Source organism: Gobio gobio (assembly GCF_949357685.1).
Source record: "Gobio gobio genome assembly, chromosome: 4".
Lineage (NCBI taxonomy): Eukaryota > Metazoa > Chordata > Actinopteri > Cypriniformes > Gobionidae > Gobio > Gobio gobio.
The window spans coordinates 22,469,592-22,495,861 of NC_137100.1; the positions used below are offsets into that span (position 1 = coordinate 22,469,592).

The 26,270-nt window shown below is 38.0% G+C and overlaps 4 protein-coding genes across 8 annotated transcripts; 3 read left to right on the forward strand and 1 right to left on the reverse strand.

Moving 5' to 3' along the window:
- Positions 1-263: 263 nt before the first annotated feature.
- Positions 264-4,548, reverse strand: fam78aa (family with sequence similarity 78 member Aa). 3 transcript variants are annotated; one of them, XM_079814501.1, is made up of 3 exons: positions 4,145-4,422; positions 3,508-3,784; positions 264-1,457 (listed from the first exon to the last, which is right to left on the reverse strand). In XM_079814501.1, the coding sequence occupies exons 2-3, from the start codon at positions 3,765-3,767 to the stop codon at positions 905-907; spliced, it is 813 nt and encodes a 270-aa protein (XP_079670627.1). In that variant the 5' UTR covers positions 3,768-3,784; positions 4,145-4,422; the 3' UTR covers positions 264-904. The 3 variants fall into 3 exon arrangements, with proteins under 3 accessions (XP_079670627.1, XP_079670626.1, XP_079670628.1); XM_079814500.1 differs by having other exon boundaries at positions 273-1,457; positions 3,508-4,548; XM_079814502.1 differs by lacking the exon at positions 3,508-3,784 and having other exon boundaries at positions 273-1,457; positions 4,145-4,450.
- Positions 4,549-5,390: 842 nt separating this feature from the next.
- Positions 5,391-11,031, forward strand: plpp7a (phospholipid phosphatase 7a (inactive)). Of its 2 annotated transcripts, XR_013816317.1 has the most exons (3): positions 5,499-6,066; positions 6,787-6,870; positions 8,928-10,100. XR_013816317.1 is itself a non-coding variant. In XM_079814505.1 (2 exons), the coding sequence occupies exons 1-2, from the start codon at positions 5,595-5,597 to the stop codon at positions 9,314-9,316; spliced, it is 861 nt and encodes a 286-aa protein (XP_079670631.1). In that variant the 5' UTR covers positions 5,391-5,594; the 3' UTR covers positions 9,317-11,031. The 2 variants fall into 2 exon arrangements, 1 of the variants encoding a protein (XP_079670631.1); XM_079814505.1 differs by lacking the exon at positions 6,787-6,870 and having other exon boundaries at positions 5,391-6,066; positions 8,928-11,031.
- A 5,448-nt stretch (positions 11,032-16,479) lies between these two features.
- On the forward strand, positions 16,480-24,551 carry edf1 (endothelial differentiation-related factor 1). 2 transcript variants are annotated; one of them, XR_013816342.1, is made up of 5 exons: positions 16,480-16,848; positions 17,137-17,188; positions 17,549-17,709; positions 17,913-18,202; positions 24,072-24,551. XR_013816342.1 is itself a non-coding variant. In XM_079814954.1 (5 exons), exons 1-5 carry the CDS (start codon positions 16,774-16,776, stop codon positions 24,131-24,133), a joined length of 444 nt encoding a protein of 147 aa, XP_079671080.1. In that variant the 5' UTR covers positions 16,480-16,773; the 3' UTR covers positions 24,134-24,551. The 2 variants fall into 2 exon arrangements, 1 of the variants encoding a protein (XP_079671080.1); XM_079814954.1 differs by having other exon boundaries at positions 18,109-18,202.
- A 522-nt stretch (positions 24,552-25,073) lies between these two features.
- brd3os (BRD3 opposite strand) lies at positions 25,074-25,610 on the forward strand. The gene has a single exon (XM_079814955.1). The coding sequence runs from the start codon at positions 25,220-25,222 to the stop codon at positions 25,466-25,468; it is 249 nt and encodes an 82-aa protein (XP_079671081.1). The 5' UTR covers positions 25,074-25,219; the 3' UTR covers positions 25,469-25,610.
- The last annotated feature ends 660 nt before the right edge of the window (positions 25,611-26,270 follow it).

Below are 26,270 nucleotides of genomic sequence, written 5' to 3' on the forward strand. Positions count from 1 at the left end.
GGAGTATTTTAGAATCAGGTCATATGGTCCCTATTGAGAGGAAGCTCTCAAACAAAGAACAAAGTTTGTGTGATTCAGATAAAATTATTGGTCACAATCATCAAATAACAATATCAATAATATGAAGTTGAAATTCTATTGTGAAGCAATTTGTCTTGTATGATAAATTTAGATTTGATTTAAACTGACAAGTAAAATTAGAATTAAGCTGTCTGGCCTTTTGTGAAGTTTTGACAAAAACTATTTAGTAATGACAAAACTCAGACAGTGGGAAAAAAACAGTGACACACTGATTTTATTGTAGAGTTTCCACCTTATCTTCAACTTAAAGGTTATGCATATTAAAAAAAAAAATAGACAGAGATGAAGTACCTGAAACACAGCTTGCTCTCCTGAAAAGCTGCCTCTTAAAACATGAGAAGACAATTAAATTATTCACAGTTCTAGTCCAGGGAACATTCTGTAAGAGGTCATGGACACAAGTGACGTTTGCAAATGTGTTTCCTGTAATTGCACAAAATAAAAGGCAACAGAACTTTGGCCACACCGGACTAAAAATAAATATGCCACCTTCATTAAGCATTTAATAATCAGCTCGTTCTGTGTGAACAAATGATTTTAGTTTAGTTCATAATAATCGCTTTTATAAGGCCACATTTCAGTTTATGGCCAAGTATCCAAAGGCCACATGCAGTTTCGTCATACAAATGACAAATATTAAAATATCTTAAAACAAAACAGTGCACAATATAATAAATGTGTGTCCTTAAACAGCATAATAACAATCAGTAAATACACAAATAATACCTTTGTTTCTTTCAAACTTTAAATCAGTAGCCCTGTTTAATAGCACTCACTCCATGCCAAAGTTCATTTAATTGTAGCATTATTTAATCATTTCAAGCTAAGATGGAAGGAAATATCCTTCATGATATTTTGGGGGGATGACCACAATGGGCTCCCCATTTCTAGGCCGCCACATTAGAACCTGGGCATCATTGGCATTAGGCTTAAGCAAGGTGTTTGTTGGGATGGGTTCATTCCTAACTAGGACTTGAGGCTGCTCCTGGATCAGTGGCTCCATAACTATGGCTCTTTGACCCAGAGGCTTCTTTGGATCCACTTTAATACAGAGCTGCATCCTCCAGCGGACGGTTCGGAGAAGCACCATCTCAGCTGTGGTTTCGTTTAAGGCCACCAGCCAGGTGGTGAAGCATTGGTCCCTCTGGATGGAGCTCAGGAGAGCAGGACTGCTCGTGGTGCCCACTGGGACACTCCACGTCACACTTGGGCAGAAGTTGTCGTTCATGCTGACAGTGAGTTTGGTGCTCTTCTTAGTGGGGCCCACTATCGTGTACATCTCAGTGGTGCAGCCATACCAGGGGTAATTCACACCGTCTGAATCACTGATGGCCTGGATCTGCCCACATCTCAGCTCTGGGATCTCCCAGCTGGATCTAAAGGGGGAAGATGACACTTATTTTTCAGATTATTTCAAGTTGTTTAAATGATATGGTGAGTTAAAGGAACACTCAATTTAAAAAAAAAAAAATAGGCTCATTTTACAAGTCCCCTAGAGTTGAATAGTTGAGTTTTACCGTTTTTGAATCCATTCAGCCGATCTTTGTATCTGGCGGTAGCACTTTTATCATAGCTTAGCATACATCATTGATTCTGATCAGTCCATTAGCATCTCGTTCAAAAAATGACCAAAGACACTTTCAATATTTTTCCTATTTAAAACTTGACTCTTCTACAGTTACATCGTGTGCTAAGACCAACTGAAAATGAAAAGTTGCGATTTTCTACACCTATATGGCTAGGAACTACTTTCTCATTCTTGCGTAATAGTCGCGGTCCTTCGTGGCCGTACCATGGCTGCAGCAGCACAATGATATTACGCGCCTGAAAGTAGCCCCCAGCTAGGTAACTTTCAATGTGACCGGCACTAAGTTTGTGTAGTTGCAGAGAGAGTTTCAGGCTTGCAGCCGACAAATTGTATTGTGGATTTACCTGTGTGATTAGCCATGGTTCTGTATGTTGTAAAGGGCTGTGATAGTAAGTCGAAGGTGTATACTATCACCATATTTCACAAAATACCAACGAATCATTGCGCCGCTGCAGCCATGGTACGGCCGCGAAGATCCGCGACTATTACGCAGGAAAGAGAAAGTAGTTCCTAGCCATATAGGTGTAGAAAATCACAACTTTTCATTTTCAGTTGTTCTTAGCATACAATGTAACTGTAGAAGAGTCAAGTTTTAAATAGGAAAAATATTGAAAGTGTCTTTGGTCATTTTTTGAATGAGATGCTAATGGACTGATCAGAATCAATGATGTATGCTAAGCTATGCTAAAAGTGCTACCGCCAGATACAAAGATCGGCTGAATGGATTAAAAAAACGGTAAAACTCAACTATTTAACTCTAGGGGACTTGTAAAATTAGCCTATTTTCAAAAAAAGTGGAGTGTTCCTTTAATACACCCTTGCATCAGTGATGTACCTTAAATATTCACACTAATTATTTTCCACCAAATCGGAAACGAGTATTTGTGTGTAAAAGTTTAAAAACGGAATATATTCTTAACAATTAACTACCCTGTAATTTCCTGGAGCATGTTAATGTCATAAAAAATGTGAACACATGATCTAGAAATAAAACCTGACTGACAGACGCTGGTAAAGGACAAGCCTTTGTCCTTCTAGGGGTGTGTTCAACTTTTCTGCTGCTGAGGAAACAATCCCAGGAAATTGGACCATAAACATCACTTACATCCTGAGAAATAGTTTTTGCATAGGTTTTCATGCTACATATGAAGAAAGCAACTGAGATTATTTAGTTTAGTTCATTTTAACAATATTTTATTTACTGCCCTCTAAGTAGTGCAAAAGGCGGGAATGATTTTAGCATTTTGAAACAATGTGACTATGTGATATGTGATAAATGTGATAAATAATATGCATTGACTTTTATTCAAATTTATTCTCATCTTTGTTTCGTGTTGTCTAACTTTTTTTCACTTGAGAATGAATGGTTATTTTAAAAGCTAAGTAATTATTTGAAGAAGTAATTTTCCCCGTGGATACTATGTTGAGTGCAGTTCTTTGACTGACAAATGTTGCCATTTATGGGTTCACTTTTAAAAATAAAACTTTTGTGATGCAATAGGACCATTCAAGGTTCCCCAAAGGTGCTTTTTGTGAAAAGAGCACTTTTTCCCCCTCAGTGTGAAGAATATTTCAATAATCTTAAGAACCCTTTTCCACTATAACAAAACACTAGTGCAGTGGAAAGGGTCCTTGGATGTTAAAGGTTCTTCATGGAACCATTGATAACCATAAATAACTTTTTATTTTTTAAACGTGTAGATAGTATTCGGGGTCCATGCGCAACAATTTCCACATTTTATTTTTTAAAAAGGTAGAAGCCCAAAACAATAAACACACTAAAAAGGCAATAGTATTCAGGATATCTATTCATATTATTAAACAATGGACACACTTACACTCCTTCATTTCCATATATATTGAAGAAATCCATTTGATTGCAAGCCTGGATCCAGCCAATAGTCCAGATCTCCTTGCAAAGCATGGGTGGCACCAGCACCTGAGCTGATGCCCTGAAGTAAGGCGTGCGGTAACGCAGAACCACATTAGATGATTCATCGATGACAGTTGGACTAGGATCAATGGAGGCTTGCAGTTCCAAGACTGTGATGTTCTCATGAAAACTTGGCTTGAGTTTTACACTCTGTACACATCCCATGGTGGAGGCTCTTTAGACTGGCAGCACAAACACCCATCAGTATCAAAATGAAGCAGTATTATTCATAATGAGAGTAAAAGGGCCCAATTGTCTCTGGTCACAGTGCTATGACATGATCCATGACATGATTCCTGACATGTCAACATAACGGATCACTACATATTTCTTGTCATTTCTTAAATTTAGCATTAATAGATCCCAGGTCTTTCCCCTCCTTCAGTCAAGCAAAAATATAATAAACCTTACATATTCATTCTAATAATTATTTGATTAAACGTAATAATTAAAGAACTGTAGCTATTGCCTGTTGTTTGCCACAAAATATATGATGTCAGCTCATACGTGCGTTTGATTTAAAACCTGAAAAGTCTAAGCACCTGTAAGGCACAGTCCAATAGAGCGGCATTACGACCTGTTACGCTGCGCTCCAGTCAACAGTCGTTTGCCATTCAGTCGATCCATAATTCAAAAGGTCCATCAGGATGGCAAAAAGAACAAGAAACATTACTTTAAGTTGAAATCCACAGAGGCTCTTTACGGCTCGAGCTCCACGCTGCGTCTTCTGGGATAACTTGAGACTAAAATTTCTGGTGTCAAATAAAATATCGGTGCTCTTAATTTCCGCGTCATAGTATCTGAGAGATTTAAAGAGCGTGACCAGTCGGGTTATTTTGTGTCGCCCTGGCCCTATTTAAGGGTAGTCAGGTTCCTCTGGTGTAATACAATACTTCAGCTGTTCGCTTTTTTTATCCAAGCGGCTTAGAATTAGACTTCCCTTCTTGACGACGTTTTGCATCCTGGGTAGTGTAGTTTAGAGTCAGGGGGCTGGACAGTCAACAGGTTTCAGTATTTGTTCTTTCTTTTTTTCAAAATCTGCTCATTAAGCTATTTTATGAGAAGCATAAGAGTGAAGGATTGTTAGGCATTTTAGAATTAGGGTGACACATGCATGGAGTATAAAGTTTTTGGTGGAATTGTTTGGTAGAAAAGTGCTGATAAATGCTTTTAACTTTAAAGGATCTTTAAGGGTTTTTTTTTGTTTGTTTTTTTGATGCCATAACAGTGTAGGCCTATGTATAGAAACAATATTTGATTTAATTTATTTATGATTATAATGAACTTTGAACACAGTTGGGCACTGCATTGCATGGGTGGCACAGTGATTTATATTTAAATTAACATTGTAAAAAGTGAAGAAACTCGTTGCCTTAAAATTATTAAGTAAATAAAAATTTATTTATTTATCTATCTATCTATCTATCTGTCTGTCTGTCTGTCTGTCTGTCTGTCTGTCTGTCTGTCTGTCTGTCTGTCTGTCTGTCTGTCTGTCTGTCTGTCTGTCTGTCTGTCTGTCTGTCTGTCTGTCTGTCTATCTATCTATCTATCTATCTATCTATCTATCTATCTATCTATCTATCTATCTATCTATCTATCTATCTATCTATCTATCTATCTATCTATCTATCCGGCTGACACTTTTTGAAAAAAAAAAGAAAAAAAGATAACATTTGCTTCAGAGCATGCAGTTTGTCTGTCATTATTTATTTATTTATGTGCATGTTTAAAGCGAGGACAAGGCGATTTACTTAGTCGAGTGTCATTCGTTTATCTCGATTTTCTGCTGTAATAAGGCAGCATGTGGATGCGTCTCATGTATCCAGGCGGCTGGAATGTCTATTTATAGTGTAACTGGAATAGAAGTCGCAACACTTAGAACAGAGCAAGACATGATCTGGGAATGGACATGGTAGACCGTTCACTGTCTCTCAGTGTGAAGAACAGGACAGTAAAACATATTTAAGGCTGGAAGGACTGTAGAAAAACAAGATGCCTGCAAACCAGACTCGATCCAGGGCGAGGGAGCGAAACAATGTGCTGAACAGACCCGAGTTTATGTCTCTAAATCAGCCTTTAAAGAGCGGTAGCTCTGAAGCTCGCGGCACTGCGCGGAGGCCGTCGCAGAGACCGCAGCAAAGTCAACACCAGCCAGGCGAAAATGCGCAGAGCGAGTCGCCCGAGAACAATAAAGAGAAGAAGGAATTACCAGAAGAAGACTGCATGCAGCTAAACCCCTCATTCAAAGGCATCGCTATGAACTCTCTTCTGGCCATTGATATTTGTATGTCTAAGCGGCTCGGCGTGTGCGCGCACCCCTCATCGTCGTGGGGAAGCGTGCGCTCTATGGTCAAGCTGCTCGCGCTCACTGGCCATGGCATCCCGTGGATCTTCGGTACAATTTTTTGTCTTACAAGAAGCAACACGTTGGCAGGTCAAGAGGTTTTGGTCAATTTGCTGCTAGGTGAGTTGTAACGCTTCTCTGATAAGGAGTAGCCTATAGGCTACTGACACTCCGAGGAACGTCCAAATGTATCACAGTCTAAAAATGTGGGTGGCTATATAAACACCAGGCTACTATTTTGGTCAAACACATGCTACTGTGATTGAGAAATGTCTTCCTCTAAACCAACGCAGACCTTCTTGCCGAATGTCTGACAGAAATAGTAAAACAGTTTTATCTTTTTAAATTCTTAAATTGACTTAAGGATTTCCAACTAATTTAGAACAATTTAAATAAATACATTCAGGATAATTCCAGTGTTAGATACATGTAACGTTACATTTATTTGTATTTTTGAACCTCTTTCTGAAAGAGATTTAAATGCGATGTAAATGTTTGATGGGATTAAAGTGACATTCAAAATAATTATGTAGCCTACATAAATGAGAATGAAAAAAAAAATTGCATCCTGTTAAGTAAATCTGATTTTGGAATGAATTTGAAATCACACTGTGCTCACACTGAGGGTTTTTTAGCAACTTGTGAGGATGCTGTTGGGTTTGTAGGTCAGTGGATAAGGGAATACAAGGATATGTGTTCTGACTGACTGATGTGACTAGTTCATTGCACGCTGGCATAATGAAAATCTTTTCATTTATACTTTATAATTTATTACTTTTACCACTCCTTTTATTTTACTTTGGGTTCTAAAACCCAAAAATGAATATTCTGTCTTTCCAGATGTATGACTTTATTTCTTCTGCGGAACACATTATGAAGATCTGAAGTAAAACATTTCAGCATGCACTGCAAACAATACAGAAGGTCTGCACTCTATAAAATATTTTTTATTGATTAAAACAGGAGATATAAAGACAAAGTTTTAGCTGTTCTGTTCTTCATCAGTGTTACAATTCACATTTTACTCAGTGACTATATTGAAGACATTACAGATCATCAGGTGATAATTATCAAGTAGCTTAATAAATTGATTCAAAGACTCCAGTTCAACTCCATTTGAAACAACAGGTAACAATTTCACATTCAATTTCACACATTTCACAAGAGATTCAACAATTCACATTTTTCTCAGTGATTGTATTGAAGGCATTAAAGATCATCAATGATTATCAAGTAGATTAATTGATTCACAGACTCCAGTTCGACTTCATCTGAAACAACGGGTAAACATACACTCTAAAAAAAATGTTGCTATATAGCACTAAAAGTGGTTCTTGGCTCGCAATCATGTTGAAAGCAATAAGCACCATATCTTAACAGGTTCTGTATATAGGTAGCAGTGCTATATAGCACCTCAGTCATCCCAAAGAACTGGCGAAGAACCGCTGAAGAACCACTGAAGCACCCGATTTGGTGCTATACAGCACTTAAAGTGGTTCCCCTATGATTACGAGCCAAATAACCACTTTTAGTGCTATATAGCACCATTTTTTTAGAGTGTAATGGGAACAATAACACATCAGGCAGTACATGCTCTTCATACACATTGTGTCCAAAGAAAGAAGACTGTAGGTCCATATCACGAAAAAAAGAATTGGTGCTATATGGCACTAAAAGTGTTTTTTGGCTTGTAATCATAGGGGAATCTATTTTGGTGCTATATAGCACCATATCTTTAATGGTGCTCTACAGCACCTTTGTCAAATGGTGATGTAGAACCCATAAGAGGTGCCATATCGCATTTTATTTCTTCATCAAAAATGGTGCTAAACAGCACCAACAGTGGTTCTTTGGCTTGTAAAGAACATTTAAAGGGGTTTAAAAGGTTCTTTGTACCGCAGTGGTGCTATATAGCACCTTAACCACCCCAAAGAACCACTGAAAAAACTCTGAAGAACCATTCAGGGGCCTAACAGGTTCTGTATATGGTAGTGGTGCTATATAGCACCTCAGTCATCCCAAAGAACCGGTGAAGAACCGCTGAAGAACCACTGAAGCACCAAGATTTGGTGCTATACAGCACTTAAAATGGTTCCCCTGATTACGAGCCAAAGAACCACTTTTAGTACTATATAGCACCTTTTTTAGACTGTATGGTACACTGTAGGTCCATAAAATGCAAGTAAAGGATGACCAAAAACTGTAAAGCTCCAAAAAAAGTATAAATATAGTGAATCCATAATACGACTCCAGTTGTTTAATCCATGTCTCTGAAGTGATTGAATCAGTTTGCTGTAAATCTTTATTTTTGCAGCCTTCTTGGCGATCCTGATTTCAAACTTGATTAGCATAATACAACTTGAATTATCAATCTTGCCTGAGATGTTCTTATTATTATGGGGAGATTCAGCCTCCAGTTTATTCATCATACGTAAGCCTCACCTTCACTGACACCCACTATCTCCCCCGTACCGTCACATCTGTGCGATGTTCAGCAAATTTTCTCTGGTGATATCAAATCATTTCAATGGGAATCCCATCCTGATTTTGCAACAGTTTCAAGATGTTGCAGATTTGCCGTGTTGAACAACAGAAAGCTACTTGGTTTAAAGCGCCTCCTAATCTCACATTTTTCCTAATCTCAAATGGCTTAAGCTGTCTTTGTTAGTTCTAACGTAATATTTTCTAAGTAGTAATGAAGACGCATTGGAATCTTTTGAAGTAGCAATAAGAGATTTAAATCGGGGGTGTAAAATAGTAGTTCCATACACAAGAGGGTCTTTGGAAAACTCATTGGTTTTTCCTTACTTATTTACATACACGTCATTGTTGTATAAAAGCAATATCATACTTGCAAGAGTGTTATGGCTGTAAATCATGATCTTCTGGCCAAATCACACCGATGCTGATATATAGCCAAAAACATTCTTGTGAGTCTGATATTGCTTTAATAACATACATTTAACATCATTGCTTTACAGCTCTCTTACTGGATGTGATGACTGTAGCAGGCATGCAGAAGTTGGTGAAGCGTAAAGGGCCTTGGGAAATGGCACCCAGTTTCCTCGACTACCTGGCCATGGATATTTATTCTTTCCCAGCAGCACATGCAAGCCGAGCAGCCATGGTATCTAAATTCCTGTTAGCACACTTGGTGCTTGCAGTTCCTCTGCGTATTTTGCTTGTATTATGGGGCGTCCTAGCTGGCACATCCCGCGTGTTTCTGGGTCGCCACCATCTGACAGATGTCGGATGTGGCTTTGCCTTGGGATTCCTTCATTACAGTTTAGTGGAGATGGTGTGGCTCTCCTCCAACACTTGCCAGACTATAATATCCATAGGGACATTTAACTGGAGCCCTCTCTACTGATCATTGCGGGATTTCAAAAGCCGCTGCATGTTTTTTTTTCCCCCTCCAGGTTAAGTGACCTCCGCCTATACTGAAAAGTGCATGACAGAAACATGTACTGAAAAAAAAACTTACCCTAAGCAGCACACATCCATTAGCTTGATTTGACCATTTCTTGTTCCATTTCTGTCAAAGCAATACAGAGTTTGGAGAAACGCTTTGGAAAAGCATCAGGTGCACAGTTTTTCCTTTCGCGTTAAGAGAAAGGACGTTGATGCAAGTATTTTTTTTACTGTCAACTTTGATTAAAGGCCAAATCACTTTGTGTGATTTATATCAATCGGCTAATGGATTTTATTGATCACAGTAAGTGAGCGAAACATTTGCTCAGGGACTTTATCAAGCAGCATAAGAAGTCATTTCAGATTTCTATTTTCTTGGAATTGTATGTAATTTTCTGAATATTTACAATGTATTTGAGAAATGTTGTAAATTTAAACAACCATGGACTGTTTTACAGGACATCGTGGATAATTTGAGACTTTTTGGACTGTTTTGGTTGGTCTGGAGTTTAAATTCAGTTGTACTGACATTTCACAATACTCTGAATGCATCGCATTTATATGAATGAAATTACTGAACATTTCAAGCACATTTTTCACTTTTACCAAAAATCGCAATGTTGTTTATATGAAATTGTATGTTTTCAATCGCTGCAAGCCCCAGATGTGCCATTTTATATGATTTTCACTGCAGTGTTATATGTGTATGGGCCATAAATAAAAGAATCCCGTCAATGAATTTGATACCTGATTGTTGTAAATCAAAAGTCTTTTAGTGCTGTACAGATTGAAGAAAAGCATACATGATGCATAAATCAAACAAGTTGTACTTCTTTTACCAACAGTATTTATTGGTTATGAGTATTTGGCTACTGTGTATGTGCGAATGCAAGTGTGTGATATCATTAAGCATCATGACTTTTTTTCTTCTTCTTTGATTCTTTATGCATAAAAATGCAGAGACAGGGTTATCTATTATGATAGGATGATAACAAATGCATGATTTTATTTGGGCAAAATAAGAAAACAAAATGACTGTCCCCTTAAATATGGAACAGGATGGCAACTTTGTACATTATAAGATTAGACCAAGCGGCAACCTTCCTGTATCTCTTTTGAATCCAACACGGAAGAGACTTAAACTGCAAATCATCGACTGGCCGCTACAGACAGGCTTCAAAAGGGAATCAATCCCATAGACCCCCCATGTTAAAATGCCCAACTTTACAGCAGAAAAAAATATGTTTACAGCATGGTACAAAAAGTGGTTTTGGTCTATATAGCTACTTTTGCCCTTCATGACAACTGTGAGGGTGGATTTTAACTCATCCGTTTAAATTATATTAAAGTTATTAAAAGCCTTAAAGTTATGCATAATTAAGGGCGTGGCCACTTGAGTGACAGGTGGATTGCCGCTGCTGTCACTACTAGCCATTTGTCTGCTGTCTGTTGGTCCTCCCACGCCCCGCCTCTTTGCCCATTTTCCGTTATCCGGGAGTGACGTGTGGTGACACTGCCAAGATGGCGACGGCTGGCTCCGCCCATTTTGGGCTTCAAAAACACTCTTCAGAAATCTACAGGTGATGTCACAGGCACTATGTCCATTGTTATTCAGTCTATGGATTAGACCTATCTCAAGATTATCTTAAAAGCTGTTATGATGAGAAAACATCTTCAGACAGAAAAAGAGCAACAAATAAAGATGAAGAAATGCTAGGCGCCAAACACAGGTACTGATCCCAGAAAAACATGAGATATTCTCCATTAATTTTATCCAATCAAAAAACGGTTGAGATTCACACAATTCTACAGTTATTTAGCATTACAACATAACAACCTGACACAAAAGGTTGTGCTTTTTTGCACTATGATAAATTGCATTTTACGTTATTAACTCCAAAATCATCAGGTATATGCACGTGAGAGCGACTTGTTGAGACAACACTAGAACGTGTGTTTTAGTTTAATCATAGGCGGAGTGTGAACCAGGGTAAGGCTAAGGATGTAGTGAATTATAGGAAGTGAAGTGAAGTGAAGTTAAGTGATGTGAAGACCAAGTATGGCAACCTATTCTCAGAATTTGTCCTCTGCATTTAACCCATCCAAGTTAGTGCACACACATTAGGAGCAGTGAGTAGTGAACACACACACACTGCAAACCGTGGACACACAGCTGGAGCAGTGGGCAGCCATTCACTGCGACACCCGGGGAACGATTAAGTGCCTTGCTCGGGAGAACCTCAGTTGTTGCCTGCAGGTATTAAGAATCAAACCCACAACCTTCAGGATTAGGCCACAACTTCCCCTTTAAAAGCACACACAGTACATTTCCAGTTTAAATTTACGTGTCACACACAACGTCCAAGCATAAATGCTCCCGATAAATCATTTGTTATTAAAGCGTCTATGTTCACAAACCACTGTTAATTTGAACAGAAAAGCAATTAGGCCTATGCAGGATTTGGCATGGCAGAAAGCATGCAAAGAGTGTTCCCTTTATAATAACTAAAAGGCTGTCACTCATCTTAGTTCACTGTGACTTCACAAAGTTGTGTTATAATAAATGAAGCTGACTGCACAATGAATCTCTTATTCACATAATGTCTAGTGAGTGGATTTGCGAGCGTGCAGAACTCAGAATCCACTCACCTCTCAAGACGGTAGTGTTGTTTTTCAGTGCTAACTTAAACACCTTTGATTGGCCATTGCGTTCAAGAAATCAACAAATATGTTTGTGATTCAAGTGTGCTGATCATCATTCGATCATCATTCTGAATCCGATCCGGATGTAGTCTTTGACAAAAATGTGATTTCTCAGCTTTTTGTTTAAATGTTGCTTTTTTAATGAAACTTACACACATTCAAGTGTTGATAAAAAAGGATGCATGAAGCTAGAATAAAATGGAAAGAGTAAAAGTACAGTTAAATGTAGCCAATATTTCAAGTATAAAAAAATGAATAACCAAATAGGAATATAGTAGTATACCTAAAATGCAAAAATAATATATAAATATTAAACTATAAGTATGATGTTACGTTCATTTAAAGAAAATTTATACTTATACAAGTATACTTGTTGTATAAAACTACTAGTTTACTGAGAGTACGCTTCAAAGTGTATACTTTCATAAGCTAAAGAATTTACTACAGTATTAAAATAGTAAAGTATAGTATACTTATAAGTTCACTTGTAGTACAGATGCAGTACAAATGAGAAACGTAGTTGTGAACTAGTTGTGCACTGTTACACTTATAGTACACTTAAACGTATACTTTTATATACTAAAAAGTGGGCCAATTTAGTCCCAAGCGTTATTGAAATAGTACACTTACAAGTTTACTACTAGTACATTGATGTATACCTACTACATAAAGTATACTTAAAAATATACTTTAACTTTACTCAAGAATACTTCATTAAATGAACTTTAAGTATACTTATTTTTCATAAGGGTTGGCCACAAAACACGCTGTAAAGAGAACCTTTTGGCTCTTTAGAGCGCAAACACAGATACTAATTGGACCCTATACCAAATCTGTTTTGCCAATATGCTATATACAAAGTAAACTGATCCTAGGCCCGCAGTTATGCTAATCTCAAGCCCTTGGCCAAGGGAAGGCTAAGCCTTGCCCAGCCTTACACACTCTCTCTATGTTGGTATTTGCAGTCAGAGACACAAATAACTTTTGTGTAGCGTAATTAATTAATTGAGCGCGCCATAGAGGCACCCACACTTAGGCGCCGATGTTTGGACTGCTTGTTTTGCATTAATGTTCGACAGAAGAGATGAAACTTTTATTGAAATGGTTGCTTGATATCTCAGCAGCTGTCTTTGTCAGTCTCCCGACCAACTTTGTGCTTATAGCAGTGATCTGCCAATGCATGACCCTGACTCAGCAGTCTATAAATACCAGCAGGGGTCAGACTCTGAATCCATGTTCTTGCTACTGACTATTAGAACCCCACTGCTCCTGTGACCTACATACATAGTGTAAATACTGCTCACTACTGACAGAGTTGATTTGTAATAAGCTTCATTCACTATTGAAAAATCACATGAAGTGTAATTAAAGTATAATTATAATGGAAGATGAAACTCTTTTCTCTACTTTTTTAAAGCAAAATTCCATTGCAGATTAAGCAAAATTCTTTGTACGGTTTAAAGGTATTAAAGTCAAATTCTGTCAAACAAAAATACTATTGTTCTTTAAGATTACAAGAACAGTTACACAAAACGGCTTAAACACCTTATAACACATGAAAAATTGATTACAGTATATTAAAAATAGCTGAATTTATTAAAATGACCCCATTCAAAAGTTTATGAACCATTGATTCTTAAAGGAACACGCCAACTTTTTGGGACTTTAGCTTATTCACCATATACCCCAGAGTTAGATAAGTCCAAACATACCATTCTCATCTCAGTGCGTGCCATAACTGTCTGACACACTCACTGCTAGCCTAGCTTAGCACAAAGACTGGAGGTAAATGGCTCCAGCTAGCTTACTGCTCAATAAGTGACAAAATTGTCCTATTTACATGTTGTGATGTGTATAGTTATGTCGTGTACTAAGACTGACGGAAAATGAAAAGTTGCGATTTTCTAGACTGATATGGCTAGAAACTATACTCATTCCTGTGTAATAATCAAGGAACTTTGAGCCGTACCATGAGTGCAGCGGTGCAATGATATTATGCAGCACCTGATAAAAGTCCCCAGCGTTCTCTGTGCAAGCAGATTGTCACGTTGTGTAGCGTTGTGTCCAAATGATGGCCAGACTTTACTGGTGTTTCATGGAGTTTATTGAAACCGTTTGATCTCCAAAAAAATCACTGTAAGAGCTGAACAAATAAAGCAAAGAAGTGCGCATTAACACCTCGTACACAAACTCTCTCTCTTCATAGCATTATCATAACATACAGCGAAATACACAAAAATACTCATTACAGATGACAGTAAACAAGAACATACACACCTTATGCCTTTTCGGGGGGTGCTTAACAAACGGCAAACTTTAAATCTGCCTATACCACTCCGATGAACCGCGAGCTCTCACTATCTTTCCGTAGACTACAACATCCGTCAAAATAAAAGTCCCTACTTATTGAGACAGATAATGCAGACCTTAAACCTATTTAAACGTCAAAAATGTACACAAAAAACAAAAACAAATTATAAGATAAATCACAATGTAGTCTGTTACACGTTGGTTATGTTGATGGAAGTTAGCCTATTTTCAGGTGCTGCATTATATAATTGCGCTGCTGCACTCATGGTACGGCAGTAAAATTCCTTGATCATTACGCAGGAATAATACAGTTCATAGTCATATTGGTCTAGAAAATCACAACTTTTAATTTTCCGTCGTCTTAGTACACAATGTAACTATACTCATCACAACATGTAAATAGGAAAATGTTGGCGTTCTTTTGACAATTATTGAGCAGTAGGCTAGCTGGAGCCATTTACCTCCAGTCTTTGTGCTAAGCTAGGCTAGTGGTGGGTGCGTCAGACAGAGTTATGGCACACGGAGATGAGAATGGTATGTAAGGAAACACAATGCATTAAGAGCCGGGGGGTAACGTTTTGAATTTGAAGATCAAGGTAAATTGTGCTTGATTTGTGTTCAGGGAAACAGTATCTTCTGTTGCTTCCGAAAGGCAGTACTAAATGAAAAAGAAAGATATATAAACAAAAGAAGAAAAAATTGGACCATCCTGTTCAAAAGTTGTCAACAAAAGTTCTTAATGCATCAGGTTTCCTTTTGGAGCATGTTTGAACCTTTTTTTAATAGTTGTGTTTGAGTCCCTCAATTGTCCTCAGTGTGAAAAGACGGATGTTAAAATCATACAGTCACTGCTGGAGAGGGTTCAAAAATGCAAAAGATGCTGGGAAACGGAAGAATTTGCAGGACCTGAAGGATTTTTCTGAAGAACGTTAGGCAGTTTATCTGCTCAGGACAAACAAGGGACTCAAGAACAACCATCACAAAACAACAAAACAGCCGGATCATCCAGGTAACGACACTATAAATATTAAGAATCAATGGTTCATAAACTTTTGAACAGGGCCATTTGAATAAATTCAGCAATTTTTTTTGTCTTGTGGACTTTTAATGTAAAATATCTTAAGACAATAACTAATTAAAAAATAACATGCATTTTGTATGATCACTTACAGTATTTTGTAAAAATAATTCACAGATTCTGCAAGTAGTTCACATACTTTTTCTTGCAACTGTGTGTGTATATATATATATATATATATATATATATACATTAATAATTAAATAAAAAGTAAGAGAGTGGATATAAAAAGTCTACACACCCCTAAATAGCCAGTTTTTGTGATGTAAAAGAATGAATTTTTACACCTTTAATATAAAAAATAACAACCTTTGCAATGCCACTGAAAACCAAAGTAACACATTTCAAAGAAGAAAAATGGAATAACCACAATACGGTGCTTCTCATTTGTGCATCCTCAGCTCCACCCCCCTGAGGATGCCAGGGAAGGAAAACGAGGATGGATTAATCGATGGAAAGCTTATTTGTATATTGGAATATTTTTTATCACTCAAGCTTCACTTCAAAGCATGATCAACAGCGCTCAAATTATCTGCCCTTACGTTGTTGAAGATGGTTATTTAATTCAAATTCATTAATTAAATTCAAAAATAAAAATAATAAACCAAGATTCCCTGTTGAAATATGTGAGATATATGGTTTATTTAAACTGCAAAGGTAAAGTATAATTCCATATGTGCGTCAGTTTTTTTTTTTTTTGACAAGAAAGACTTCCGCATAGGATATGCCTGTGCACCTGCGTGTTTGTTTGACAAAATGTTTTTTGGTCCCAGGAAAATATTTATATTTATATATAATAATTATAATAATAATAAAAAAATGAAAATGTAAAAATGCAGAAAGTTTTCTGTGATGGGTGGGTTTAGGGGAAATAATTTACAGTTTATAGAGTATAAAAGTCATTATGTTTATGGATGTTCTTCTGTTCTGTTCTTGAAGAAAATGTGCTATTTAAGTAAGTAAGTAAATAAATATTTCCGATGAAATTGGTATTCTGCTAATATAATTTCTAATGAAAAACCTTCCACTATGTTGTTGCGTCAGATGGAATGCAGGGCAAATTAAAAGCTTTGATACACTCGGTTTATTGAATATAAGACATATATTAAAATACAATTTTATATTTTCTCTGCGCCCCTTTTTTAAATGCACATTCTAACAAAACGATACTCGTTAATTCACGTTACAGGGGCTTGTTGACATATCTCATTTAGTGACGTATTTCCGGTTTAGTTCAGTAGCATAAAGAGCAGAGACGTGCTCGACAACTTCAACGCCCCGTTGTTGCCTATCATCAAACACTTCTGCAAATAATTCTCGTAAACATGGCAGAGAGTGACTGGGATACAGTGACTGTTTTGAGGAAGAAGGGATCGGCTGCACAGTCAAAGTCTAAGCAGGTATCTCACAGTCATCTGCTACATAGTTTGCTGACGTTATTAGTTCACGTTTGACGAACACATTGTTGCTGTGACCTGCTTGCAAATGTTTCGCTTCAAATAATGCGCAAATATGTCTCCTAAAGCTTAAAATATCGGCCTGACATCAAGTATAACAAGAATACTATAATGTTAAAGCCAGTGTATGAAACGTGATGGAAGCCATAATAATAGTCATAATAACGACAGCAGCTCAAATATGTACGTGTAGTTTCGGTTTACATAACAATAATAGTGCTTTTGTTTCAGGCTATAATTACTGCTCAGAGGAAGGGAGAAGAAGTCGAAACGTCTAAGAAATGTAAGAACATTTAAACCTTTTGTACATAATCAATTTATATTCTCACTGTAATTAAATGAATAATCGGTAACACTTTACACTTTGGTTGTATTAGTTAACATGAACAACACCTCTGTTCAGCATTAGTTTATCTTTGTTAACATCCGTTAATAAAAATACAGCTGTTCGTGGTTAGTTCACAGTGCATTTACTAATGTTAACAAGATTTTAATAATGCATTAGTAAATGTTGAAATTAACAAAGATAAATAAATGCTTTATAAGTGCAGTTCATTATTAGTTCATGTTAACTAATGTAGGTAACTAATGTTAACTAATGAACCTTATTGTATAGTGTTACCGAATACCTCTGTTTTTTAAGGGGCTGCTGGGCAAAATAAACAGCATGTTATAACCAAGAACACAGCCAAGCTGGACAGAGAGACAGAGGAGCTCAGCCATCAGAGAGTACCTCTTGAAGTGGGGAAAGTGATCCAGCTGGGCCGCCAGAGTAAGGGCCTCACCCAGAAAGATCTGGCTACTGTGAGTATTTGCCAATTTAAAGTCCAGCCGGCCAATCGCAACTTACTGTATGATTCACCTTTTAAAGTCACCATGAATTCAAAATCAACTTTTTTTGTGTTATTTTATTTTTTAAAATTCATGTGCCCTTGTAATCTTTAATCAAAATAACTTCCCCCTCCCACTAGCAAAGACAACTCTTCTCTGATAATGTTTACTGACAGGATGGTGGGACAACCTGTCACTCACACGAGATCACGGAAATGGCAAACCACCATGATCTAACAACCCAGTCTATTCCAGATGTCAAAACCAAGTTTCGCCCCACATTTTTTCTTGTTCAAGCTGATTCACTCGGATATGTCACAATATGGAAGACATTTCATGCGACTTAAACATTTATAATTGTCTTTCTTGCAGAAAATTAATGAGAAGCCCCAGATCATCGCGGAGTATGAATCTGGGAAGGCCATTCCCAATAACCAAGTCATGGGGAAGATTGAGCGAGCCATTGGTAGGATTTTGTCATTCATTACTATTTGCCGCCTGCTTAAGGTTTATGCATTAAATGATAGGAAATCGATTTGTGCTTTGTATAATTCAGCAAAATAAAAAATTGCTTGCATCATGGTCTCATAGACTTCATATCGGTCTATCATGTGGGTGCAGCATTGTGCAAAATTTTTTTTACATACCAGTGACACTGTAGTATGTGTATGTGTGGCTTGTAATATATTCTGCAACTAAAAGTATCTGATAATGGGAGTAACGAGCAATCAATTAGATTTTTTTGTATAGGGATGACCCTAATAGTCGACGAGAAGAGGCTTAGTCGACCATATTTTAATTAGTTGGTTAGTCGCAGAAAAAAAATGCAATACATGTTAGTAGCCGTTTGCCACGTTGCATGTCTGCGCGCTCTAACGTTAACCTGGATAAATGTGCGCGATTATCGCTGCCTATTCAAATGTTTGTGCGGACTAACCCAGAGGCGCCGGCGCAATCTCTCTTTTTTTCCCCCTGATATCGGTGAAAAGAACTTTTGTAAAAAGAGCTTTTGTAAAATGTTTGTAAAAAAACCAGGATGCACTTTCTGCCATCTAGGTCTCTGTGTAATGGAGCGCATCACAAAAATGAACCGGAACTCAGCGTATACTTGCCGCACATGATAAATATCTCTCTAAATCAGTGGTCACCAACCTTTTCAAGCCAAAGATCCTTGACCTCAGCCTTGATGAATGACAAGATCTACTATAGATTTTTCATGGCTGATTCAGAGGGTTTTTTTTTTATTTCGAGACCATCTGTCTTCTTTTTTATTATTATTATTATTTTTTATTTTTTTATTTGTTTAAGCAAATTAATTTATTGTTTATTTGCTCTATAACGCTTTGTTTAAAATTTGAAATGTGAGGCAACCACTGCATTTTAATCACGATCCAAACAAAGATACACACATGTAGCATGAGCAGTGTTTTTTTTAATTTAAATTAGATTGCATAATTTCAAGACTTAGAGCAAATACAGAATGGTCTGACTTTAGCTTTGTGAAATTGTTACACAAGACACACCTGCACAAAACAAACACAGATGGACTGAATAAAAATGCTAATTCACTCTTTGACAGTAGATGGTGCTTATGGAAAAGAAGCGTTTCTTTGGGTACCGCTGTAAAATGCCATCAAAACTATTCTGGAGACAGTCAGTTTCGTTCAGAGATACATTCATGTTACCCCCCTCCCCTCCTCAATTCAATATTTATATTTTTCTTCCTGTTTTTCAAGCATCCCGAACAGTTATCTTGCTGGGACTATTTATACCTGGTGTTTTTAGAGATCAGATATCTGATTTATCAGAACGATTCCATTTACACTTGGTCACATAAATGTGTCTCCGCAAAACGGATATAAATCTGATCTTCAATTCCCACGCTATATGCATTTTTAATGGAGTTCACGTCACCGAAATCAACAAATATGAGCTGCATTGTATTGATCAACAGCTAATTTCAAAATCAAGGACTGCAATAGGAGAGAGAGTGTGGCATAAGCACTGATCATTTAGTTTCTTTACTTTTGATGATAATTATTGTGTATTGAGTGTCGGCAACTTTTACTTTCCTTTGCGGCAGTTTGCTGAAGAGATATTCAGCTGCAGTAGCGCTGTCATAACTATAGCATCGTCGATTTGTGCTGTGCGAATTTCGAGGTTGCAGAGAATACATTTTGGGAGCATAAGGAGCGATTTTCATGCCTTGATAATGTGTTTGTAACACTTTACACAGAGAGGCCAGATAGCTGGCCTGAATGGTTGTAGTCAAGTGTAAGCAAAACTCACGTATCTGATATTTGACAGGGGTTTATTATCAGTGTCGTCGATCCCACGTACACATGGGGCAGTTTGCAAAACACTTCACTAACAACTGCGTTACTGAACAGACAATAAACAGTGCAAAGAGCAACAGAAATATTACACGCATACATGCGATGTTCACGGCACGCGCTCCATCCACGGACTGCCCACTCATCAGTGAGTAACGCCCGTTTCACACATACTCCGTTTGCAGTGCGTATGCGGTGCGTATTTTTTTCCGTACCCATGTTAACGGATTACAGCTTTCACACTGCGCGCGGATGCTGTCCGTCAGTCCGTTCCAGGTGCGGTGCGTCTGCAGCAGTCCGGCGATCGTTTCCGTACCGAGTCTATTTTTTGCTGTGCTGCACTGCGGAATTAAAGTGACAGCACATTGTTCGCTTTAAAATAAACATGTACTGACACGAAAATCTAGTAATTTTACCACAGATGTATGTAATTTAAAATATACTCTGTTTCAAAGTCAACACATGGCTTTTTTTTCTCGGGGAAAGCAAGGAAACGACACCTTACCTGGCATTTAGGTTAAAAAAATTTAAATAAGGAAGAGCACGTACATTCCTGGAGGTGGAAAAACAAAGGTCTTTATGACCTGCTTTTAAAAGGGTTTAAAAACGAGAGAAGACGAGAGTCGGCTGTTTCTATTGTAAGTTTCTAATTTAAAATGTTTATAGGCTATAAGTTATATTTCAATGTTTTGCCACTTGTGTGAGCTAAAGTATAGGCTATATAAAGTTATATAGGCTATATAAATATAAAGTAATGACTTGAATAAAACGTTGTTTAAATGTACTACGTTAAAACTTGACATCTATGAAAGTGTAAACAAAGAGAATTGCAATTCTGACAAGCCATGTTCAGTAACAACTTTTGGATTTGAAATGAAAATAATAATGAATAAATGCTGTGTTTGTGGTATACAACCGCGGATCAGTTGCGCGGTGCAAACGCAGCATATATGAAAGCACAACAGCGCGTGCTGCTCCTGCACCGCATACGCACCGCAACACGCACCGCATACGCACTGCAGACGGAGTATGTGTGAAACGGGCGTGAGTGAGTGCGTGCGTTCTGCCTTAAAGGAGTGGTACATAATTCTACTTGTTACATGTTGTTCATTATTTTTCGGTTATTTATCGGGAGCTACCGGGACAGTGATAAAGATCGACCAGTCGATCGCGATCGACGGGTTGGCGACCACTGCTCGAGACCTATTGAAATGTCTACATTTAAATGAACCAATTCAAATCAAAAACAAATATTTTCTGATTTAATAATCTGAATGAAAACAAAAGCCCACTGCAGAGATGGCGAGTCCACATCATCATCAACATTTTTGCAGCCGACTATAGCTGTTTCCATCACCCTGTTTTTATGTGCATTTTGAAGTTCTACATCAGAAACGAGAACACCGAATTTGGGAAAACTCCTTAATTCGCAAAAAAGATGTTACGCTTGCTTGGTGGTTTTTGAAAAAGAGTTAATGTGAGATGGAAACGCATTTGCTGAATAAATTCTGACATAGTGAACATTAAACCCACATGACTAATCAGCGGTTTCCACTGATGGTGTTTTATTTACTATTGGTTTCTAGGTTACCAATACCACCGTCATCCGCTCAAACAACTTCATGGAAACTTACCTAAAAAACTTACCTTTTTCAATATTATGGCTTAATATTATGGTTTTATATTTCTCTGTAATGTATAACCAATGTTACATATATTCTATCTCAGCTCTGAAACTCAAATGTATGCTGGGTGGTGGCATCAGAAATTGGTTTCAAGTAATTTAATTAATATCATAAATGTCCGATTAGTCTACTATTGGCTTAAATGAGCAATGACTAGTCGACTAGAAACATCTTTATTCGGGGGGGGGGAAGCCCTATTTGTTTATATTTAAAAAAGTTTTAAGCTCTCTTATGTGGCGTTCACACCGGACGCGATTGGCGCGAATAATTCGCGCTAATCGCGCGAAGGTGGACGCGTGTACATTTTGAGTTTACTCGCGCGAATCGCGCGTGACATTCACTGCACAACAGATGCGAATTCGCGTCATGGGCGGGGCTTCCGCCAGCAGCTCGTTGAGAAATGGCTGACATGGGCTGTGTTTACATGTCTTTTTTTTGTTTGTTCATATCTACTGTTAATGTGTGACAAAACGTAGTTTTAAGACTTTTTCAGTCGATAAAGTAGTTGTTTAAAGCTCAAATCTGTGGTTTATTTACATAAACAGTGCCTATTTGAACATTTTATCTACCGTTGTCGGAGCTGTGAGCTCCAGCGGACAGCGCGCTCAGCGCACGTGAAAGCCGGCGAGGGCAGCCTTTCCTCGGCCAGTCCTTCTGCCGTCTACCGCTGGCTCTGATGTCTCTGTGGTGTGTCTCGAGCTATAATTCGTCTTGTAACGGCCGATCTTTGGTCTCATGGATCTATAATTTGTTCCCTGGCAAATCGTTTAGGCTGAGGGCAAAGATAAGTTTCATTACCTTATATTTTTAGGCTATAACTGTACGTTGCAGTTGTAACGTTAGCCTACTAGCACTGACTTTGAATGTTTGACTGCATTGTTTGCTTTATTTCATGTATAGCTTGTTATACATTACTTATACTTTTGTATTATTGATCATACATAAACTTGCATTTAACAAAAAGAGACTGGGTTGTGTTTCTTGTCATTTAATGTTATCACAGTGATAATCATATTGTCTGAACCAGATATTAATATACAGATTTTCTCCTCATTGTTGTCACTACTAGAGCAAGCTCCTGATTGGTTAACGCGGCGCGAAATATCCGCCAAAGTTCAGATTTTTCAACTTGAGCGAATCGCGCGTTCAAAACGCTCAATTCGCGTCCTTCGCGCCGCCTCAATCGCGCGAATCGCGCTGCAGAATGCCATTTCGCGTCTCTGCATTGACTTAACATGTAAAGGCCTGTACACACCGGGACTAATATCGCACGCGCTTATCGCCAGCGTTTTTCGTGACGTTTTTCGGCGCGTCTTGAGTGTTCACACGCAAGCGATTTTCACTGGCGATGCGCCGAGTGAACGTGCACATTCAGTAGATGCGCTCCCGGTACACAAGGTGGTGCTGCGGCCCTTTAAGCTTCTGACACTCGCTTGTCACACAGAAGAAGAGGAGAGACAGTATTTACATGCTTGCCAAAACCACAGATATATTATGTCTATGGCAAAACCATTCACACACTTTTTGCTAACTGGCAAGCAGCATTAGCAGCCCATCTTCTTCTTTGTCTACTTACTACTTCTTCGTCGTATCAATGTGTGCTCGGCAAGACCGATTTTGTGCTTGAGCGCCACCAAGTCGTGTTTTACTGTCACTTCAGCAGCTCCAGGCACGTGAACAAAAGCGCTGATCTCATTGGTCGGCCAGTTTTTAACGCGCCGCGTCAAAATAAAAAAACTAACCCGAGGCCTTTTTTTTTAAATGACGCTTTTACGCCTGGCGTTTTACGCATCGGTGTGAACACTCACATTGGCGCCCATTGTTTAGTCACGAGGCGTTAAACGTCGGCGATAAACGCGTGCGAAAATCGTCCCGGTGTGAACAGGCCTTAAATCACTCGCACGAATCGCGTCCGGTGTGAATGCACCATTATGCTCACCAAGGCTGCATTTATTTGATCAAAATACAGTAAAAACAGTATTGTAAAATTTTATTACAATTTTAAATAACTGTTTGCTATTGTAATATATTTTAAAATGCAGTGGCAAAGCTGAATTTTCAGTATCATTACTCCATTCTTCAGTGTCACGTGATCCTTCAGAAATCATTCTAATATGCTGATTTACTGCTCAAGGAAAAAAACGTACTAACCGCACACCTTTGAACAGTATAGATCATTTTAAATGTTTGCCAAAAGAAAAAATTGTGCAAGAAAAAAAATGAAGTCCTTTTAAAGGAGAACAAACATTATTTTAACATTTTTTTAGACTTTGTTTTCCTCCATTTTAAAAATATTTCTTCACTCTTTCACTTTTAGGTCTTAAGTTGCGTGGAAAGGAGATTGGACAGCCTCTTGATGCCGGCCCTAAGAAGAAATGAGTACAAAATCCTCGAAAGATCCACCATCTACTGAAACCTCCCAGTAGTTATATGATCTTTACAGTCAATCTTTAGTAATTGCTGCATTACTTCATATTTTGTCAACTCAATGGTGGACCAGACATGCACATTTTTCCACCTATACAAAATGCTTATTATCTAACGTTTTATGTCAGATGATGAAGACTTTAATTTTTTTTTAGCTTGCTCACTGCTTTGAAATAAAAACATGTTTCTATGTCTGACTAAGTTGTGTTATAACTGATGCTGCATTTTTTTTTCAGGTGATGTAATTAATGAAACTCATTATTTTATTGGGAATTTGATTTGTTAATTGCTTGGTTAAATACTTGTTTGTTGTTTATAGCATCAAAATTTCTCTTGTACTTGTACTGTAAATAAACCCAAGTGGTGCTCACTGCAGACTCAGAGCCAAATGATGCCCAACTCCCCCTTTGTGGACGTCATTGGTTGAGCTTGAACTAGTCTAGCTCCACCTCTGTGGATCTAATGGGTGGATGGATAGAGTTATATGGGTAGGGAGGGGTGTGGTTGAACCTTCTAGCTCCACCCATTACGCCTAATTTACATCTAGTGAGGGGGCGCATGACTTTACGCTCTGTAGTGAGCAGCCTCTCAATGAACCTGCACTAGGAACCATGAAACGTCTCCTGATTGCAGTCGGACTTGCATTCAAGCGGACGTTGTTGCCACAGGCAGCCGCTGGCGTTGTCTGCTGTTTATTTTCCCGAATTACTCCACAAGGAAACTGAAATTTTTGACACATTTGAATACCACAGAAGACCAGGTTCTCGTGAAGCTACTGTGAAATATAATTCACCTACTATCGGCATACATTATTGTCAGCCAACAAAATGCAGAAGGGATTAGCATGGTCTAACCGTCATTTAGATTATGCGCAACTGGTGAAGACTAGTCGCTTTTCTCCCTACATCAAGCCTGCCGTTGTGGAACTTCGGGGCATTTTTCTAAAGGCGTGATCAAAACCAAGACGACAGTTGAGATGATCACCTTCATGAGAGATTTAGCAAGACGTCTTCCCGCACTTCATCGGTAATACTCGCAATGACGGAGCGCTATCCTTTAGCTGAGAAGGCGATGTCGGAGGGCTACGCTCGGCTCCGGTTCAAGGACACATCATTGCTGATTTGGCAACAGCAGCAGCTGGAGCTGGAGAAAGCGCCTCCGACCAATTACCTGAGCCGCAGTCAGAGCTCGTGGTACAGCCAGTATGGCAACCAGGCGGTTGTGATACAGGACAAAACAAAAGACTCAGAGAGACCTGGACAGTCCCGGATTTGTGCGGTTATGTGATAGTGTTATTCTTGTTGTGACGGATACAACACACATTTGAGTGTTTCAAGTCAAAAATACTGTAATTTGTATGTCATTATTCAGACAATCTGGTGGGCAAGTTTACACCGAGCTTCATGAACAAAGCATCAGTATTTGACCATTAATGTGCAACAGCATAATGGTTTGAGGAACATCGTCTACTACTTATTAAAGTTACAGACGAACGAGTATTAAAAATTAATTGAAACATTTTAAAACCATGTTATACCCAGAAAAGTGAGCATATATTTTTCTCTCTTTGGATATCCCAGTTTAACAAACTGCACGTCTTTAAATTTTTTTTAAGTGTGTTTTATGGTAGCAGTGTTATTCTATGGGAAAACAAATTCAGAAATTGCTGTTCAAGGCACAACTAGATTATATACTTTTTCATTCAATATAACTACGCTTGTAGAATTAGTTACTTGTTTAAACATCATTTTTACATGCATTAAGATTTATATGAGACAATCTTAACACACACACTAGTATTATGCCCTGATTTCACAGACAAGGCCTAAACTAGTAGTCCCACACTTAAATGCATACTTGAGCTGTTTTAACTGCAAGCAAATTGCACTGACATATTAAAATATCAGTGCCATTCTTTGTCTAAAAATGCACATCAGTAATGTTGTTTTCTAAGGGATGTTTATAAAAGATACTTAATCTAAACCCTGTCTGTGAAACCAGGCCTATATGTACCAAATATTCTAGCTTTGTCTGTATTATATCATGCTTTGATGCCTCCAAAAAATGTGAAATCAAGATTTTCATGGGG

Excerpts from the sequence above, each read along its gene's own strand:
- fam78aa (XM_079814501.1), bottom strand. The coding sequence starts at position 3,767 with ATGGGATGTGTACAGAGTGTAAAACTCAAGCCAAGTTTTCATGAGAAC. Across the intron at positions 1,458-3,507 it reads ATATATGGAAATGAAGGAGT|ATCCAGCTGGGAGATCCCAG; the intron begins GTAAGTGTGTCC and ends TTCCCCCTTTAG.
- plpp7a (XM_079814505.1), top strand. The coding sequence starts at position 5,595 with ATGCCTGCAAACCAGACTCGATCCAGGGCGAGGGAGCGAAACAATGTG. Across the intron at positions 6,067-8,927 it reads TTTGGTCAATTTGCTGCTAG|CTCTCTTACTGGATGTGATG; the intron begins GTGAGTTGTAAC and ends ATTGCTTTACAG.
- edf1 (XM_079814954.1), top strand. The coding sequence starts at position 16,774 with ATGGCAGAGAGTGACTGGGATACAGTGACTGTTTTGAGGAAGAAGGGA. Across the intron at positions 17,189-17,548 it reads AGTCGAAACGTCTAAGAAAT|GGGCTGCTGGGCAAAATAAA; the intron begins GTAAGAACATTT and ends CTGTTTTTTAAG. Across the intron at positions 17,710-18,108 it reads CCCAGAAAGATCTGGCTACT|AAAATTAATGAGAAGCCCCA; the intron begins GTGAGTATTTGC and ends TCTTTCTTGCAG.
- brd3os (XM_079814955.1), top strand. The coding sequence starts at position 25,220 with ATGACGGAGCGCTATCCTTTAGCTGAGAAGGCGATGTCGGAGGGCTAC.